The sequence below is a fragment of the Lissotriton helveticus genome, chromosome 7 (genome assembly GCF_964261635.1).
Source record: "Lissotriton helveticus chromosome 7, aLisHel1.1, whole genome shotgun sequence".
In the NCBI taxonomy this organism is placed as follows: domain Eukaryota; kingdom Metazoa; phylum Chordata; class Amphibia; order Caudata; family Salamandridae; genus Lissotriton; species Lissotriton helveticus.
In genome coordinates, this window is record NC_136068.1 from 842,794,227 (window position 1) to 842,807,875 (window position 13,649).

The 13,649-nt window shown below is 47.7% G+C and overlaps 1 protein-coding gene across 1 annotated transcript in view; it reads left to right on the forward strand.

The window, feature by feature from the left end:
- HSPA9 (heat shock protein family A (Hsp70) member 9) overlaps positions 1 to 13,649 on the forward strand; it is a 360,992-nt gene that overhangs the window by 187,068 nt on the left and 160,275 nt on the right. The window contains exons 10-11 of the mRNA XM_078653348.1: positions 675 to 884; positions 8,338 to 8,565. Of these exons, the coding sequence (XP_078509474.1) occupies positions 675 to 884; positions 8,338 to 8,565 (438 nt within the window). The remainder of the gene's footprint in view (positions 1 to 674; positions 885 to 8,337; positions 8,566 to 13,649) is intronic.

Consider the following 13,649-nt stretch of genomic DNA (forward strand, 5'->3'; position numbering starts at 1 on the left):
GGGCCTGCCCATGTCAGCAATTATGTAGTGTGGGGATTGGAAGCAAAACACATATTGCATACGAACAGGCCGTTGGACGTAGAGAGCTGAATGAAAGCCTTTTTATGTACTGAGGGACCTACTTTTTGAGGGTACATTTCCTTCGAATCTCCACTGTTACAGGATAAGTTCCTGGCAGCTGATTGATCTGGACTCTTAAGCTGTGTGTTTTTGCATTGGCTTCTTACCTGGTCTTTCATTTCATTGTAGTGTTAAGCTTAATTTAATGGCATTCATGTTTTTTTATTTTTAACCCATTTTGAGTATTTCGTTAACATTAATAACCTACTTCCTAAATGTACATATTGCGTACATTCAAATTGTCTGTTCTATTATGCTTTCTAGGATATATTTGCTGTACCAGTAGCTGTTCAGTCATTCTGTGTGTGACCTTGTTCTTACAATCTTTGCTTTGTAAATCAGTCATATTGGTATTCTGTTAAATTTTAAGCTCATGAAGTAATAAAGGGCTGAGTGAGTTTCTGAAAATTGATTCTTAGAAAGAAGACATTGAATTAATCTTTTATAAATGATGATGTATAGAATTCTGTTTTGTTTTCTCTAGTTCCTTTAACTTGTCATTTTTGCTTTCAAATTTACTGATTCACATTTCTTTTCCTACACGTTATTGGCAGACTGACATCAATTTGCCTTATCTTACTATGGATGCCTCTGGACCAAAACACTTAAATATAAAGTTAACTCGTTCACAACTTGAAGGCATTGTTGCTGACCTGATCAGAAGAACTATTGCACCTTGCCAGAAAGCAATGCAGGATGCTGAAGTCTCTAAGAGTGATATTGGTGAAGTCCTCCTCGTTGGTGGTATGACCAGGATGCCTAAGGTACAATCTTTATTGTATTTTAGTATATTAAGAATCCGTTATTGTACCCTACTGTATAATCATACAGAATGACTGAACAAGATCCTGAGCTACCCATCTTGATTGGCAAGTGTTCTATGTGACCTATTCCCAATAAGCATAGACATGGGTACTTCAATGAATTGCCTATGATGTGCTTTACCCGATAAAAGGCGAAGGCCTCTCAGCTGAAAGTATCATGCAAACACCTTTAGGAAAACTAAAGAATGGAAAATATTCCTATTTTGTATTAATGTGAGTGCTGGCAAACTGGAGGAAATTGGTGATCTACAACAACTTTAAGGATGCCCTGCAAGGGAGGGGTAATTAGATATGCCTTGGCTAAATTGCAAAAAAAGAAAAAGGGCTGTACCAGTTAGGGTAACCTCAAGAGGAGCCTAAAAAGACTTTTCTTTTAGTATGATAGACTAGGCTGAACTTGTACGTTTAAGGCGGTCGGGGTGAGACATCCCGCCATGATTTACTCTCTTCCTCTTTCTCTTGCCTATTATTTACTGTCCTCTTTTGCATGAACAGTCAGTTTTGCAGCGTGAATCTTTCTGGATTCACTATGCTGTGCATTATTCCGCGGTCTTGTGGTTGGGTCCGGAATCGTAGTCTTTTCTTTGTTTTTTTTGGGGGGGGTTTTGTAGCCCAGGTGGGCGTCGGCGTCTCACCTCTTGGTGTATTTCCGGTGACGTCGTCATGCTTCCTGCGGAAGCTCCCACTCTTGGGCACCATTGTCAAGGTGCCTAAGATAATCCACAGGAGCCGATGATGGTCCCACTGCCCCTCCGCCTCAACCGCCACTCAAATAAATAAATAAATATATATATATATATATATCAAAGTGACGTCTAAAGCAGGGGGGGAAGTGGAAGAGAAAGAGAGACAGCCTCTGTTCATAAGTGTAGCGGCTTCTTCTGCAGTGGTCTTATGGGTTTCTGCAGAGTTGCATCCCTTGAGACCTAGGCTATAGCTTCTCTCTTATTGTAAGGTAGTATTCTTATAACAGATCCTGATACTGTTATTTAATGTGGCTTAAATTGCTTTAACTGGAACCTCTGGTACTGTGAAGTCTGTATCACTCAAATATGAATTGACCCTAGCTACGAGTAAACTTAAACTGAGAACGATAATAGTCTGAAGAAACAAAGTTATGCTCCATGCATTGAGAAATTTACATTGCTTTTCAACAGTTCAGCGTTCCGGTTATTTCCTACCGTTGAACGACGACAAACACCTTCCGAGTTAACTTCACTCAAACTACTTTTCTACCTTAGGACAAATTTGTATCCCATATTGCGCATGCGTAATTCTTTCTCAAAATTCTTCGAAGTCTTCTAGAAACGCAACAGCTTAGAGTTCCATGCATGAAGAGAAAACGCTTCTTCACTCGGGAACGGTTACAGTTGAAGTGCGCAGTTCACCTGTGGAACGCACACCTAGTTAGCTCTGCTGCTCTCTTGCCCTGAGACGCTAGAACGGCAACCTGACCTCAGCTGTGTCCACCCTGCTCCGCCATTTAACACCCAGGGTCTCCTCAACACGGGCAAGCATTGTTTTAGAATGAATGAAGATACAATGTGTTTCCTTCTCCATCGCGGGTATCTAGCCTTCTCTTTCAAATGGGGTTTTACCATCACTCTTGTGCTCACATTGTAAGTTGTAGCCACAGCAGACTTGACAGCCATCTTCAGATTCTTTTTTCCACGGTTGGGTCTGGATCGTTCCCGAAAGGGCTCCAGACATTTTTGAAGAAAGAAGATAAATACGCATTTTTGGACGAAAAGGATATTAAAAGACTACAGGAGACTACGTCATCGAAGAGGACGACGAAGGAGAAGAAGATCTTCCAGAACTTCGACGTCCATCGGAGAATGCACGCTCAGGGGGCCCCCTGAACGCATGAGATGGACAACACTCCCTTCAAATTCTGCCGTAACTGCCACCACAAGTACGTGCAAAAGGACCAACACCCGGTTTGCAACCTTTGCCTACCGGTCGACCACGAGAGCAGGGACGCTGAAGACGATGGCTACACGGTAGAGACCGATAATACGAAGACTCCGTACAAGGTAGGAGTCTCTACGGCCCCTAAATACCCGAGAGACTGAGTCTCGAAAAAACGAGGGCAAGGCCTCGAAAGCGCCGATGCTGAAAACTTCGGATCGCAGCTACACCCAGGCCCAGTGGACCCTCTGAGAAGGAGTCCCCGACGCCGAGAGCTGGTGAACAGCAAAAGACGTCAAAACCTCCCCGAAAAGGAGCGTTCGGCGTCGAGGGAGAAAGACCCGAAGACCTCTTCGGCCCCGGCAAAGGACCCGAAAGCCAGCTCGGCACCGAAACCTTAGACGCCGAAGATCGGCTCGGCGCACAGCTATCCGCCGAAAAGACAGGCCGAACCATTCGACGCAGAACACGCGGCCGAAATGGAGAAAAAGAAGAGACGGCTCAAGGCCGAGATGGAAAACATCCTGCAGCGAAAGAAAGAATTCGATGCCAGGATGAAAGACTTCATGATCCCGACGAAACCTAAGGCACAGGTAGTCGAGATAACGGAGGAGGAGGACTACGACGTCGAAGGACAGTCAGGAAGCATCGAGGCATTCGACGAACAAGAAGATGAGGCCTCCTACTACGATTATGAAGGGGACGACGACCGCAGGATTCTCCTCGGGTCTGCATCCGTGGAGACTCAGGAGATAGACTGGCAAGACGTCGAACCAGAGAGCCCGGAGGAGAATGTAGACACGTATCCCTCGAGGCCCTCGCCGCTGGATGACATTGGGGTCTACAACAGTCATCAGAGACACTGCTTCCCACTCAAACAAGGAGCCAGTACCTGCCCATGCTCGAGAGCGTCATGGCTCAGGAGAAGGAGGCTTTCAAGGAGCCTGCAACCTGCAAAGCAGTCACTCCCAGGACGGAGAAAAAGTATAAGCATTCCTCCAAAGACCCACCCTACATTCAGGGCACGGTCTCGGCAGACTCCATCATCGCAGCCACGGCAAGGAAAAGGGCCAATGTGCCTACTACTTCTGGGCCACCTCCAGACAAGGAAAGCAAGAGGATGGACCTCGTGGGGAGAAGAATTGAACGGAATGCCGCAATGAACTGGCGTATGGCAAATTCCAACCGCACTGCTCAACAGACACATGTACCAGATCATGGATGAGCTGGGCCAGTTAGTGAAGAACATGCCTCAGGAATTCAAGCAAAGAGCTGAACATCTGGTCGAGGAGCGGAAGAATGTGGAAAATTCTTGCCTCAAAACTGCCCTGAACGGAGCAGACACCTCCAGCAGACTCAGGATGATGGGCATCACGGAAAGGAGCCTGGCTCAAGATTTCAGGCTTCAAGCCGGAAGTGCAACACAGCATCCTGAACACCCCGTTCAGGAGTTACACGAACTAAACGCATGCCAACATGTAAGACCAGTGGGAGGAAGACTAAAGCATTTCTTCCAGGAGTGGAAGAGAATTACTTCAGACAAATGGGTTCTCAACATCATACAGTTCGGGTACTGCATAGAGTTTGAAGGGAAACCAACAAACAGGAAACCGAAAAGACCACTAGCAAAGAAAGAGCTAGAGCACCTTCAAGAAGAAGCAAGAGCTTCTGCAGAAGCAGGCCATATAACCAGTGCCTTACAGAGAAAGGAACAGGGACGTGTACTCAACGTACTTCCTGGTACCAAAGTTAGACGAAATGATGAGACCCATCCTGGACCTAAGATTCTTGAACAAATTCATAAGAACGCAAAAGTTCAAAATGACCTCCCTGCAAGAGGTACTTCCTCAATTGCAAGGCGGGGACTTCATGGTCACCTTAGACCTCAAGGATGCCTACCTGCACATCCCAATGAACAGAGGGCACAAGCATCTGCTCAGATTCACCATCGGAGAAGACCACTACCAGTTCATAACCCTGGCGTTCGGACTCAAATCGGCTCCAAGGGTCTTCACAAAGTGCCTCGCAACAGTCGCAGCACACCTATGAAGGGAAGGAATACACATATACCCTTACCTGGACGACAGGCTAATAAAAGCAAGCTCCTTCGAAACGTGCAAGCAGCACGCACTGAGAGTGACGAGCACGCTGATGAACCTGGGTTTCTCCATCCACTGGAGGAAATCCTCACTGGACCCAGAACAAGTAAAAATCTTCCTGGGAGCACAGATCGACAGCTTGCAGAGCAAGGTGGTCCCCAGCGAGAAGCGATCAAGAGCGCTGGTGAAGGAGACGCAGCTCTACCGGAAGGGGCAAGCTCGGACAGAGAGAACAGCGAGCAAGATCATGGGCATGATGGCATCATGCATACACCTAGTGCCAAATGTACGGCTTCACATGAGACCTTTACAGGAATGGCTACAGGAGCAATGGTCACAAGCTACAGGTCGTTGGGAGGATCTAGTGGTTGTAACGCACTCGGTGCAGAAAGAAATGGCATGGTGGAACATAAGGAACAGAACAAGGGGAAAGCCTCTGGCGCCACCAACGCCAACTGTGACCATCACCACAGACTCATCCCAGAAGGGATGGGGCGCTCACATTGAGAAACTCAGAGTTAGAGGACTGTGGACACCAGCAGATGCGGTCAAACACATCAATTACCTGGAGTTGAAGACCGTTTTCCTAGCGTTGAAAGCATTCCAGACAAAACTGTACAAGCAAGGAGTGTTGATCCAGACGGACAACACAACAGCGATGTTATACATCAACAAGCAGGGTGGGACACAATCAGCCCCGCTTTCAAGGCTAGCGCAGGAGATATGGAGATGGGCTATACCACTCAACATAGACCTGTTAGCCATACATCTACCAGGGAAGTACAATGTGGAGGCAGATTGGCTCAGCAGACAGACATCGGCATCCCACGAGTGGGAGCTCAATGCACAAGACACAAGGAGGCTGTTCGACAGGTGAGGGACACCGTCGGTGGACCTATTTGCAACACACCAAAATGCCGAAATTTCGCATTCAGGCAGTCCGGGGAGGGGTCCCTGGGGAATGCCCTATGGATAGACTGGTCCAGGACATTTGCTTACGCTTTTCCCCGATACCGTTGATGCACAAGGTACTCAGCAAGTGCAGAATGAGCAACATGACCCTGATACTAGTCGCACCGCAGTGGGCCAGGCAGACATGGTACTCACAGATCTTGGAGATGACACAGTGTGCACCCCACATATTTGGGAGAAGAAAGGACCTACTCTCCATGCAAAACGGAGAGGTGCTGCACCCAGAGCCAGAGAGCCTGAGCCTAGTAGCATGGCTCCTGAAGATAGTTTGCGCATTTGAAACTGCCAGAAAGCACCCTGAGGGTACTTCGGGAGGCACGAAGGCCCAGCACACGGAAGTGCTATGTATCAAAATGGAAGCGATTTACATTGTGGTGCAGGAGAGAAAAGCTACACAATAAGATGCAGAGGGACTCGACAGTGCTAAAGTACCTCACGCAACAGCTCGACAAGAACCTACGCTCATCCTCATTAAGAGTTCATTTAGCAGTGATAGTCGCTTACACAAGGGGAGAAACGTGCAAGAGTTTCTTCACATCACAAGTCATTAAGAGATTCCTGGAGGGAGCAAAAAGGATCGCACCACCAAAGAGGGTGCCGCCACCTGCATGGAACCATAACCTAGTCCTAACGGAACTCATGAAAGAGCCTTTCGAGCCACTTCACAAGGCCTCCCTAGAAATGCTGCCCATGAAAACAAGGAAGCACAAGTGACAAAAGGTGCTTCAACACATAGTCAATAACCAACGCTCATCTTCTACCCAGCTGCCACAAACATGAGAAACCGCTACAAAGTCTATGCACAGCATAGTGAATCAAGAAAGATTCACGCTGCAAAACGAATAGTTTCTTACCTGTCGGTGTAGTTTTGCAGCTTGAAGATCTTTCTGGATTCACTAGCGAACCCACCCACCTCCGCCAGAAAGATGAGGCTGGGGAGAAAAAAGGTGGTTAGAAACAGAGACAATACTGAAACAAGACGCCTTAAAGGTTAAAGCGGTGAATAACTTAGTGGAACATTGCCATAACTTCGGTAACAGAACAAACACGAAAAAAAGAATCCGAAGATGGTGCCCAAGAGTGGGAGCTTCCACAGGAAGCGTGCCGACGTCACCGGAAATACAGCAAGAGGTGAGACGCCGACGCTCACCTGGGCTACAAAAAAACCCAAAGAAAAGACTATGATTTCGTACACAACCACAAGACCGCGGAATAATGCACAGCATATTGAATCCAGAAAGATCTTCAAGCTGCAAAACTACACAGACAGGTAAACTATTCGTTTCCGCCTTTCCAGCTGCTAAGATTTCCTACCTGCTCTTTTATAATTTTGATTTTCACTGTTCTACACCCTAATCCACCACTCCTGTTTTTGTGCCTGTTTCTGCCCCATATTTATATAGCCTAAGTTGCTTGTTAGCGGACCACCTCTTTCTCTATTGGTTATGCCTGCCCTTCCTCCCGCTTTCCATTTCTTTTGCGGTCTCTGGAGTGTTGCTTGCTCAGTCTTGCCTATTTCCAGTGTTCCTCCCTGTGCACTACTGCCCCTACTTCCTCATCTGTGGTGGATATTTGAATGTGGAGGTGAGTGGGAGGCCTGTCCATCATGGAATGAGAAGACTGTCATTGTCTGTCTTTAAAGCATTACCCTAATATAAGGAGCACCTACAAAGACTGGTAACGTCTCAGTTTCTAAGGCCACATGCTTTCAGACTTGATCTATTAAATGCATACATGGAGATGCACAGGTACCTTGTAACATTGCTGTTGTCGTTAAGACCTTCTGCCTGCCATACGTTGGATGTTTAGATTTACCAGCAATGTCTACCAGCAGCATCATGCTTAGAGAGGTTTGAGCTTTGCTCTTTGTTCTGCATATTGCATCTGTGCGTTTATTTGAGACATTTACTCCTACAAATGATTTTGACCAGGATATAAAGATTTGATTCAGAGAAGAACGGTTTGTCACAGATGGAATTTTCAATGGATTCCATTGAGTGTGTTCCCAATTTGAATGCATATTTCAAGGACTGGTCCAAATTATACCAGTGAATTGTAGTTTCACTACTTTGTATTTGCTTCATGTTACCTGAGCTTTGTATCCAATGCACCCAATGTGATTTTTAAAAAAATATATATTTTTTTTACTGAACTTTTTTCGGTGTGCAATTGGTGCTAGAAAAGATACTTCTCTTGGTGGGCCTTTCCTATCTAAGCCTAATTACTAATGGTTACTCCAAGAGTTGCCACCTGAAACCTTTTCTACTGGATTAGCAGGATGTAGGCAAAGCACAGAACCCAAGATATTTTAATTACTATGTGCCTCGGAGTAAATTGTTTTTGTTTCATAATTTCCTGTTTTTGTATAACCCGTGCAAATGTTTTACAGCAATTTTTTTTTGTATTCATAGGTTCAGCAGACTGTTCAAGATTTGTTTGGCAGGGCTCCTAGTAAAGCGGTAAATCCTGATGAGGCTGTTGCTATTGGAGCTGCTATTCAGGGCGGTGTGTTGGCAGGTGATGTCACAGATGTTCTCCTGTTGGATGTCACACCACTTTCCCTTGGTATTGAAACACTTGGTGGCGTCTTTACCAAACTTATCAACAGGAACACTACCATTCCAACAAAAAAGAGCCAGGTACTTTTTTTATTTGTTGTATTAAGCAAGATGGAGCCAAGAGGCTTGAATAAAAGATGAATGTTACTATCCAACTATTTTGATTGCCCTTAAGACCTATATATATAGTATTGTAATTACATTTATATAGCGCTTACTACCCCTGACGAGGCGTTGAAGTGCTTTTTCGGCGAGTAGCACGCTACTCCGGAACCCAAGAAAGATTAGCGTTGAATTAGTATAGTGAAATATGAAAGTAATTTGAGTGGTTGATAGGTTAATCAGTTATTTGGTTTGAGAAGGGTAGCAGAGGGAAAGAGGTTTCTCCAGTATTGGGGGTGTCTTTCATAGATTCACATGCTTGAATATTCCCCGTCGTCGAAGTGGGAGTCCCACGGTAAATAAAATAGCAATAATGCTAAAGATATATATATATATATATATATATATATATCATAATAAAGGAGAGGAAATACAACTGAAAACCTCTAAAACGATTCCTACATAGGAATGCATTGTAAAGAGAAAAAACTATTTGTAACACATTAGTGTCATTAGGTTAGTCCAAATTACAGCCAATCAGGCGCTAGCACCCTCTAGAACCTTCTCAGAAGCTCAAGCCCTCAGATTTTCTACCGCACGTCGTGTGAAGGGAGTCTCCCTGAGCTCTGCTCAGTTCTTCACCTCTCAACTTCTAGTTCCAGACTTTTCTCAACATGTCAAGTAAGAAGTCTTTATTCAGGCCTTGCTCTTCTTGTGGGAAGCTGCGCCTTTTTGAAAAGGACCCCCACCAGAAGTGTATTTATTGTTTATACCCAGATCATGAGGCTGGCAGCTGCAAGTTCTGTAGAACTTTTTCTACTAAGACTCTTAAGGACAGAGAAGGCCGTCTTCTCCTTTGGCTTCAACGTCTAAAGGACAAAGATTCTGCCCTGTCAGATGCAGAAAGTTTTCAATCTGTTCCTTCTTCTGCCTCTAAGCGTGGTAGTGTACAGGATTTTCCATCTCCTTTCCTCAAAAAGAAGAAACTGGCCCTGCCTCTGGCTTCTGTGGTGTCACTTACCACTCCTACTACCACTACGCCCACGAGACCTGGCTCTCAGGCGTCTTCTTCTGCCTCCCGGGGTGTTTCCACGTCTCTTAGAGTTCCGTCGTCGACGGGACAGTCTACGAGCTTTCCGACGACGAGAACCGCACTGACTGCATCCTCGACGCTGACGACGGTCTCGTCGACAGCATACACGTCGACGAGTTTCTCTGCCTTCCAAGCCTGTCCCGTCGACGATTCCCATCACCTCGTCGACTAAGAAGAAAGAATCCTCGTCGACTAAAGTCTCCAAGAAATCTTCGCCGTCGTCGACGACTCCGTCGACCAAGACTCCGTCGACCAAAGCCCCGTCGACGAGGACTCAGTCTACGGAGGTTCTGCCCGCGTCGACGGCTGCAACGTCGACGCCCGTGCCGTCGACGTCTACACCGCCAACTACTGCACCGTCGACGACTCCGTCTACGATGGATCGCCCGTCGACGACTCCGTCGACGATGAGTTCTTCAAAATCATCCTCGTCGACAGCAAAATCAGTTCCGGCGCCGTCGACGGTGGCACCGGTTTCATTTTCCTCATTGCCTTTGAAGACTTCAGGATCCTCTGCTGATTCCACCCATCGTCGCAATAAGGCTCCGTGCCAACAGATCCTGGCTCCAGAGCCGCAACCACCTTCTCCAATGTTCGCCACTACCTCCGAGCATGAGAGTGACTCTGAAAACGAAGGTGACACGTTTGGGGCAGCCCATAGCCCCTCTGACTTGATTATAAAATGTCAGGACTCGGACACTGACGAAGATGGCGGAGACCAAGAGTCTCAACCTGAGGAGCAGTTGGTCCAAGTGCCTATGGCTACGATACCATTAACCTTAATCTCAAATCTCCAACATATGTTGGACCATTACAACCGTCGCTTTCCAGCAACGCCACAAGGTACTCCTGTACCATCTCCTGCTGCTGTTGCACTGCCACCACCGTCTCTTCCGCCAACGTTGCCACCTACAACTTCGTCTCAGGTTCAGGCGTCTATCAGGATCCATACTACTGTTTATCCGCACGATGCAGATGAGGCGGTCCCAGAACGTGAAGACGGAGAGGTCCCTGACAATTCGGACGAAGATGCAGGTGACCAGGATATGGCAGAGTGGGACGATTATAGAGCACAGACGCCCTATCCTCAGCCAGGAAACTCTGGTGAATCACCTCCTGTAGATATCGCCAGTTTTCATCTACTAATGGACAAAGCGGCTCAGCGTTTCAAGTTACCTAGATCGCAACGTGAGGAGGACTGTTTCCTCTACGATTTTAAGGATAAGCCTTATAAGCAGGTCCACACGATTCCAATCATCGATTTTGTTTGGAAGGAGGGAATTAAACTCATGCAAGCTCCAAACTCGTTAACTGCTCAAATACCGCGCCTTGAGAAAAAATACAAGGCCCCAACTGGTTCTCCGGCATGCTTGATTTCTCACCCTAAGCCGGACTCAGTAGTCACTCAAGCTGCAGAGCGTCGAGCCAGGAACCCAGCGTCTTAAATCACCACACCTCTGGATAGAGAGGGTCGACGCCTAGACGCTCTCGGCTGCAAGTTTTCAACCATGGCTTCTACTTCTATCCGTACGGCCAATGCCTTGGCCATTTTGGGACGCTATGACCGGCAGATGTGGTCAGACATATCTGCATTAATGGATCTTATACCAGAAGCTTCCAGGGCGGACGCTCAGCAGATTCTTCATGATGGGCAGAGAGCTTCGGAAGAAATGATCAACTGTGCAGTCGATGCGAATACAGGTTTCCGTCTGCTTGCAAGTGCAGCTGCCCTCCGACGCCAGGGTTGGTTAAAATCCACCTCTTTCCAGCAGGAAGTCCAATCCAAGATACTGGATATGCCGTATGATGGTGAATCGCTCTTCGGTTCTCACATCGATGACGCCCTGGAGTCCATTAAGAAAGACACTGATACGGCAAAGTCTTTGAGCACGTTGCAATTCCGGAAGCAGTCCTTTCGAGGTGCGCGTGGACGCGGCACTTCTTCCAATTTTCGAGGAGGGCAACAATACCACTCCTACAATCAGGGCAACCAGCGTTACACTTCCACTCAGCAGACTCGTCAGCAGCCCTCCAGACCCTATAGGGGAAAGTCCTCCTATCGAAGCTCCACTCCTACGCGCCAATGACTTTTGCCATCCCCAAAGTGTTGGAGGTCGAATCTCTCGGTTTTATTCTCAGTGGTCCTCCATCACCTCGGACCGCTGGGTTTTGGACATTGTACGGCGGGGTCATACCTTAGAATTCGTCGCGATTCCTCCTCGTACTCCACCTTTTGGCCCACCTCATCCACACCTCGGGGAGCTTTACCATCAAGTCCGTCTTCTTGTTTTAAAGGGGGCAGTCGAAGTGGTCCCGAAACATCAGAGGGGAGAAGGGTTTTACTCTCGATTCTTCCTCATACTCAAGAAGACCGGAGATTGGCGACCCATTCTGAATTTGAGGGCTCTCAACCAGTTCCTAAAGTGTCAATCTTTCCGCATGCTGACATTACTGGAAATCCTGCGTCTTCTATCCAGCGAGAATTTCATGACCACCATAGACCTTCAAGACGCGTACTTTCATGTCCCAATTATCTAACAACATCGCCAGTACCTGCGTTTCAAAGTGGGACAAATGCACTATCAGTTCAAGGTCCTGCCCTTCGGGCTGCGATCAGCTCCTCGTGTGTTCACGAAAGTACTGGCCCCCGTGGTGGCTCCCCTGCGTCTCCAGGGTGTTCAAATCTTTCCATATTTGGACGATTGCCTCCTCAAGTCTCAATCTCACCATCATCTATGTCAGGGCACTCGTCTTTGCCAGCAGGTGTTTCAATCCCTGGGGGTAACCATCAACGTCGAAAAGTCACAGTTTGTGCCTCTGCAAACGAGAAACTTCTTGGGAGCGATCCTAGACACGAAACTTTCAAAATCGTTCGTCTCGCAGGAGCGTAGACTAAAGATCCTTCGTCTGGTCTCCCTCATTCGAAGAAAACAGCCCGTTTCTGTTCGGACGTTAAAGTCATTTTTGGGAATGGCATCATCTTGTATCGCACTGATCCCAAATTGCAGATTGCGAACCCGTCCCATTCAGGAGGAACTGGACTTACAGTGGCTTCAGGTCTCCGGGTCTTTTAACGACCTAGTCGCGGTCACGGCCCGCATGAGAAAAAGCTTGCTTTGGTGGGCACAGCCAACCAATTTGGAGACGGGAACGTCGTTCCTCGTTCACGCACCAGATCTCACGCTCACGACGGACGCCTCTCTGGAGGGGTGGGGCGCTCATCTCCAAGGCCTATCCATCAAAGGTAAGTGGACTCCGCCCCAACGCAAGTGGCATATCAACAGGCTAGAGTTGATGGCGATCTTCCTTGCGCTCAAATCGTTCCTACCTGTAGTTCACGGGGAGTCAGTGCTTATCCAAACAGACTACACCACCAGCATGCACTATGTGAACAAACTGGGAGGAACCAAGTCTCCACATCTGTCTCGCTTGGCCCAGTCGATCTGGGATTGGGCTCTCCAACATCAGATCACCTTGACAGCTGTCCATCTGCCGGGCGTGTCCAACATCCTGGCGGACTCTCTGAGCAGGTCCACTTCCTCAACGCACGAATGGGAACTGCACCAGCCGACTCTGGATCTTGTGTTCCACCGATGGGGGTCGCCCAGCTCTAGACATCTTTGCAACACCGGAGAATCGGAAATGCCCGTCTTACGCAAGTTGGCATACCCACCCCGGGTGTGTGCGGGAATACCCTTTTGCTCGATTGTGCGATCTATTCGCTTACGCTTTTCCGCCGATTCCGCTAGTACCCCGGGTGCTGTGGAAGATGCGGAGACAGCCCTGCCACATCATATTGATCGCACCTCGTTGGCCCAGACAGGCATGGTTTTCGGAATTGCTTCTGCTGTCCCAGTGCGAGCCCATCCCTCTGCGACCCCGTCCAGACCTCCTAACGATGGACAGGGGCCAAGTGTGCCATCCGGACCCCTCCACGCTACAGTTGTCGGCATGGAACCTGAGCACCTTG